Source organism: Sorex fumeus, unplaced genomic scaffold (genome assembly GCF_029834395.1).
Source record: "Sorex fumeus unplaced genomic scaffold, SorFum_2.1 ptg000003l, whole genome shotgun sequence".
NCBI lineage: Eukaryota > Metazoa > Chordata > Mammalia > Eulipotyphla > Soricidae > Sorex > Sorex fumeus.
The window spans coordinates 39,217,796-39,224,345 of NW_026606060.1; the positions used below are offsets into that span (position 1 = coordinate 39,217,796).

Consider the following 6,550-nt stretch of genomic DNA (forward strand, 5'->3'; position numbering starts at 1 on the left):
ACCAAACAAAAGAAAGCCACTAAACATTGCTTTTGGTTTTTTTGAAAAAAAAAAAAAGTCACTACATGTTACCTTAGTACACTAGGAAAACCTCAAATTTTTCCACTTTCAGTTTTCACTGAAAAAAATAACACGAGAAAACCCGTGCTATTCTCCTCAACCAAAGAACCAACAAGCCTATCATATGGGTTATGAAATAAAACTCCAGCACTCAATTTTCATCTGAAAAAAACTCTAAAAAAATTACCATATAAAATTCTGAAAATAAAAAACAACATTTCAACTCTTGAAAATGTAAGTGCATTAACATACCTTTCGTTGAATTCCAGATTGGTATTTAATGTGAATCTTGCAGCTGATGAAAAGCAAAAAAATCAACATCTCTCTGCAGTAATTAGCCTGTTTTTATAGATCATCTGCCCCAGGATTTTCCCCAGGATTTTCTAATCCAACAAGGAATTCCTGGGGCAAAATGTTTTTTAAAGGTGGGCCAGAATCGAACAAATGGTTTATATCTTCACTTCAACAGGGAAGCAATGAAACGAATGTAATCCTGTATCATTTTTTGGTAGATGTAACCTTTGTCTCATCCTCAATTGAGATTAGCCTGGGAAAGGGTCCATGTTTTAAATGTTACCTGTTTCTTCTAACACCCTAATATGTAAACACAGATCATCTTCACTCCTTAACAAATGTTTTTCAGCATGACCAGTGTGCAACTGACATTCACAGAGCTTATAGGACCTACATCTTCTCAGAAATATTTTCTTTGAACTGAACTTCATAATCATGACAAGAGATTGATTAAAATGCCAAGATAAGAAACAATTTATTATAGAGAGAAGAAAAATTTCTCATCCAAAATATAGAAATCTGTACAACTTTGCCACAATCAATATACATGAACTGTACAAATTTACACCAGTTCATAATTTACCAAATAAAAGATGACTAACAAAGTTCACAAAATAGATGGTGGTTTGTGGAAAAGACTTTTACCCAATTAAGAACAAGGAAAGTTACAAACCAGACCTCCACTTTCTAAAAATAAGAAGTTTACTCAGTCTTAGAAAACTACAAGCTAGCAAATGTACAGAGAGCTGGCTGGTGCTAACACCACAGTTGAGACAGTGTCTTTAAGGGTCTTTTTTTTTTTAAGCCTGTTGCCATGGCAGATTCTGGTCACTTGCTACTTTCAAGGCCAAAAAACACAATACAAGGTCTGACCATTTCCCCAGGTCATGCTTACTAGTTTGTCTTATGTACATTTATACATATTTAAGTGCTAGGTAAAAGTCTTATCAGAAAATTTCCAGTACTACCATGTTTCAAATGTTGAAGCTTTCCTATTGAGCTGCCAAAAAATGTTAACAATTTTCAAGTGTCATAGTGCAATTTTCCTCTGCAAGATCTACTGCAGAGAAAGGGACGTTCTTCAAAATATAGATTTGAGTGAAAGGGACTGATGCATAAATTTAGCTACAGTGTCTAGGAGAGACTGCAACCACCCTAGGACTTCACTCCCTAGCAAATTAAGGTCTCATTTACTTGGACTCACAGGCTATTAAATCATTGAAAGGTACTGTCCAAACTATGGCACTGTCACTTAAAAAAAATTTTTTTTTAACCACTCTATCTTGTGCCAGATCTTCACAGCTGTGACATGGTTTAAATTCCATAATCCATCCCCAAGAGGAGCCCACCCAAAGCAAAAATCAAATTTATCCATCCATTATAAGATGATCCATCCATAAGACTATATCTTAACCTGATACAGTCATCATATTGTAGTTTTTGGAAGGGCTTGTTCTGCCCAAGAGAAGTTCCTCCTTGCAGCTGATTCTGCTGTCTACCATTTGCACGTTGGTGCTGCTTTGAGTGCTACCTCCTGCCGGCGAGGCTTCATACAGCACGCAGATGGAGCCATCCTCCCCAATTCGGTACGACACTTCATAGGGGTCAACCCAGAGCGTGAGTTCACTAGGGAGAAGCCTGAACAGCTCCTGACTGCTCAGTCCGATGCGCTGGGCCGCCTGTCCAATCAGAGGATCCATTTTATGGTTGATGCGGATGCAACGGTAACCCGATCCCTTGCACGGCTTTTCTGGGAACCAGTGATGTTTATAATGTTCTAGAGGGGGGCGGGGGGGGGGGGGGGGGGGGAGAGAACAACAGGGAGACAATGCTTAGAGATCTTTCGGCTCCCGCAGTCACTCGCTTCCTGCCTGCGCCGGTTCCACGGGTCAAGAGGAGAGGCAAAAAAAAAAAGAACCCCAGCAACTTTTCCAACACACGCACACGGCCACCATGCAAATTCCTCCAGCGCTGCCACGCCGAGCTGGGCACGATCGCAGAGTGGCCACAAGCTCGGGTTTGGGGAGGGGGGGAATGGGGTAAGGGGGGCAAGACTTTGAGAAAAGCAGCCGGCCGGAGTAAAGGGGGTGGGGGGGGGTGGACAAAAAAAAAAAGAAAAATCTCCAGGAACCCAGTGGCGGAGCCGCCCAAACCGGGCTGGCCCCCCGAGCGTGCCCTGGGCCCGCCATCCGGATGGCACCGGTGGCCCGGCGGGAACCTGTTTACTTTCTCCACCCCGCCCCGGCCGCACACAATGGGGCTTGACGGGCTTTGAACCGGGGAGACGCGCCAGCGGACTGTTACAGCCCAAAGGGAAGAAAAACAAGCAGCCCGAAAAACTACGCGTCGGCCCGGGCTGCAATTGTGCCGGTGACAAATCCGACGATTAATGGGGGCAGAGAAAAGGGGGTGGGGGGGATTGGGGAAGGGGGGGAGAGCAGGAGCCCGGAGACAGCACGTCCGTCCGTGGCCGAGCTAACTCCGGGGGCCGGAGCGACGCTGCCCACCCAATCCCCCCCCACCCCGGGTCCGGGGCCCCGAGCCCGCAACGGTTGTAGGGGGCTGGGAAAGGGGAGGGTGTGTGTGTGGGGGGGGCGGGGGCGGGGAAGGGAACGTCGAAGCCACCACCCCAGACCCGCGGCTCCTTTGTCCCCCAATCCGGGGACGGTCCGAGCCCCGCAAGCGCCCGCCTCGGGGGAGGCTTGAGTTTCTTTGTTGTGCGTGTTTTGCGGCTTCCCTCCGCTCGCCGGTCGTACCGGGATGAAGGGGCGCCCGCAGCCCACCCCTAGCCCAGCCCGGGACCAGCCGCCGTTGGCGACCTGCGCGCCCACCCAAGTCAGCCCTGGACCCCGCCGCGGCCGCAACCGCGACCGTCCCGTCCCAACTCTAAGGGTCCCGGGGGGGGGGGGGGGCGTGCGGGCCCCGTCCCTGCACCATCACCGCTCCCGGGTCGCCCCCCACCCACTCCACCCCCGACCCCACCGCCCGGTCGCGGCCCACTCACCTGCCAGCAGCTCCTGCAGACTTTGGCTGAAGGTCTGCAGCTGTCGCTCGCTCGTGAGCCCCTTGGTGCGGAGGAACTTGGAGATGAAGGACACGGCAGCAGCGATCTCACCTATCATGGTGGCAGCCCGGGTGTAGAAGGGATGCATGGGGGCGGCGGGCGGGGGCGGCCCGGGGCGGCCGGGGCTCGGCGGCGCAGCCCCGACAGCGGAGCGGCCACCCCGGGCTCCCTCTCGCAGGTCAAGAGGGCTGAGAGGAAGAGAGAAGGACGTGTGGGGCGGATGGTTACTTTTGTTTTTTTTTTTTCTCCTTTCTTTATAAGTAAAAAAAAAAAAGTTATTTTCCAGACAGGAGGCGGCAGGAGAGAGGAAGAGACGAGCGACGGCGGCCTGGTCACATCGCTCGGACCTCCCCGGCCGCCTCCGCCTCCAGCTCCGCAGCCTCGGAAGCTCCCAACAGTTGCATTTCCAGCGTCTAGGGGCGAAGAGATGCAGGCGCCGTGCAGCACTTTTTATAGCGCCGCGGAAAGGAAGTGGCGTAGCTGGAGCGTGACGGCCGAGTGCAGCCAATCCGGAGATCGCACCATTGTGACGCAAGCAGATTCGGAGGCGGAGGGGGCGGGAAAAAGGGCTTAGGGGGCGGGCCCAGAGAGCGGGAAGCGAGGGAGGAGCTGACGTAATCCGCTTGTAAACAAATAAACCCCCGAGTGGCGAGCCGAGACGGGCGAGCGGCGGCGGGGGATGCGAGGGTGCGCGTGTGAAAGCTCCGCCCCCTTTCCTACCCCCCTCGCTCCCCCCCGAACCAGGCTCCTCCTTCGCGCTTCAGCAACTCGGGCCCGGTGCCAGTGCAGCATCCTCGGCAAAGTCTGCGCTGCCCGGGCAAGCCGGGCTTTGCGCCGGGCTGATGAAAGCCGCCTTGCTCAAGCTGTGTCCACACGGCGCGGGCCGCCTGCTCGCCTGCACGTCCCCGGCGCCGGCCGCCGCGCCGCCTCGGCGTTTCCATCCCCGCGATGCTCCCGTGGGACGCGGCCGGGGCCCGGAGCTGGAGGAGCGCGCCCGGCTGGGGCTGGCGGCTTGCGGGGTGCTGCGGCGGGGGGAGGGGAGGGGGGAGCGTCCCTCTGGGATGTGGGGAAGAGACTGGAGAGACTCGGGGGGTGGGAGCACCTTCCGCAGACGGTGGGAAACCTCGATCTCTTTCGGGGACCACGCGTTGCCAACCCCAGCGCAGCCGTTTCTGCTGCTCCCCGGGGGAGTGTATCTTTGTAAAAGTACAATTACAAAAGAAGCCGGAGGTTCGCTTGCCGTTTTGTGCATTGTGTTTCAGAAACTTAAGGAGTGAGGAAATGCGGATGGGAAAGCTAGTGAATTTTATTTAACAGATGAATGTGAACCCTGTCTAGCCTGAAAGGTAGTTAGGGCGGGGTGGGGGCGGATATCATTCATTTTAGACAAAACAAACGGGCGTGGGGGGGGGTCCTTTTTTAATTTTTTTCGGAACCATTCGAATGCTGTCCAAACCTTAAATTCCTGCCGCTGTTTACAAAAGCAGAAGGTAGAACAAGTTTAAATTCGAAACCGTGGAAGTTTGAAACCGAACTTGCCAAACTTTCAGAAAAGAAGGCGTGAACCTGCTGTTTAGATCTGAGAGGGTTAACTGGGACTCCTGGAGGGAAAAAAAAAAAAGAAAGAGAGAGAGACCCTGAGGCAGATGGTGAAAACAAACAGAGGCAGAGGTTGAACTCCACCAGATGGAAATAAATAATCCTGAGCTGAGTTGGTCATCAATATTGCAAAACACTGAATTTTCTTTTTTAATACAAAGCCAAAAGGTATAAAATGGATGTAAAAGTAGGACTTGTAAAGTGCTAAATTGTTTACAAGAATTCGTAAAAGTGAGTTTGAAAGAATAAATGGGTTAATTTTTCATTCATACACATCTATAAGGTTGTAATCTGAAATCAGTGCCTCAATGATAAATAGTATTTTTAAACATTGAGTTGTGAAATTATTTTCTTTGGATCAAGTATTATAAAGTGTTTCTTTTTGTTTTTGTTTTTGTTTTTTGAGCCACACCTGTCTGCTCAGGGCTTACCCTTGACTCGATCACTCCAGGAATATGGTGTGTCTAGGATTGAACACAGGTCAGCCGTGTGCAAGGCAAGTGCCCTTCCTGCTCTGGTCCCTTGGTGGTTTTTGTTTTTCCTTATAAAAAAAAAAAGCATTAAAATGTTTTCACTGGGACCATGAGACCTCTTTTCCGACTGAAAAGGTAGACTGAGAAACCCTCAGGTCTAGAACAAGCACCAGAACTCTCATATTCTGAAGATCCTTCCCCATCCCCAACACCACCAGTTTCTGAAGGCATGTTTGTGTTTCCCACCTTGACTCACCTTTTCAACAGACAAATGTATTTAAGAAATTACTGTCTGAAGCATCTAGGAAACACTGGGTGGGGAAGGGAATATGAAACCATAAATACAAGCCTTTGATAATGCCTAATGCATATTGCTAATGTTTTTCCTTCTAGACTGTTATGCGTAGCATTGTTTTTCCAGATTTACAACCCAAGAAGTCAAATGGTATTTCCAGTTTTCGAATTATAAAGGAACTTTCACACACAAGCATCATTATTTACAATCCAACTCCTTAGGCAAGTCATTGAACCTCTAATCCAAGAAACATAAAAGCTATTCTGAGGCCTAAATGGGATAACTACATTGGGACTACTTAGAGACTATTTAGCACATCTCTAGCACTAAGCAGGCATTCAAATGTGTGCATTAGCTGGTTTATCAGATGATTGGATACTAATACATCAAATTCATTTCTAAAACCTAGGTAAGTTTTAATCAAAATATCAAAAATACCAGGAGTTCAGTCAAAACACATCCAGAAAAGAACCCAAGTTTCAAAATAAGTTTGCAAGTGAAAACACAAATGGCAGATCTTTGGAAACTGCTTACAAGTTGACAAAGAACTTTCTGTACAGGGAGTTATTGGACAACTAACTAGAATTTCAAAGGACTGGGAATTTATATTGCCAACCCTCAGATCTAATGTTACTAAAACAGTTTGCACTGGACTAACATCACAGTTCCCTATGATTTTTTTATATTATTATTTTAACCAAAAAGAAAAACAATTTAGCTTAAGAAATGAACTTTTTTATTTCATAGGCTACTAAACTTTAGAGG

At 48.8% G+C, this 6,550-nt stretch overlaps 1 protein-coding gene across 1 annotated transcript; it reads right to left on the reverse strand.

Annotated features, from left to right (window-relative positions):
* Positions 1-804: 804 nt before the first annotated feature.
* BTG1 (BTG anti-proliferation factor 1) lies at positions 805-3,861 on the reverse strand. Its single transcript, XM_056117499.1, has 2 exons — positions 3,359-3,861; positions 805-2,131 (listed from the first exon to the last, which is right to left on the reverse strand). The coding sequence occupies exons 1-2, from the start codon at positions 3,504-3,506 to the stop codon at positions 1,764-1,766; spliced, it is 516 nt and encodes a 171-aa protein (XP_055973474.1). The 5' UTR covers positions 3,507-3,861; the 3' UTR covers positions 805-1,763.
* Positions 3,862-6,550: the final 2,689 nt, after the last annotated feature.

Bases quoted from the DNA above. Each gene is read 5' to 3' on its own strand.
- BTG1 (XM_056117499.1), bottom strand. From the start codon at position 3,506: ATGCATCCCTTCTACACCCGGGCTGCCACCATGATAGGTGAGATCGCT. The intron at 2,132-3,358 runs GTGAGTGGGCCG...GCCCCCCTCTAG, and splicing joins TCTGCAGGAGCTGCTGGCAG to AACATTATAAACATCACTGG.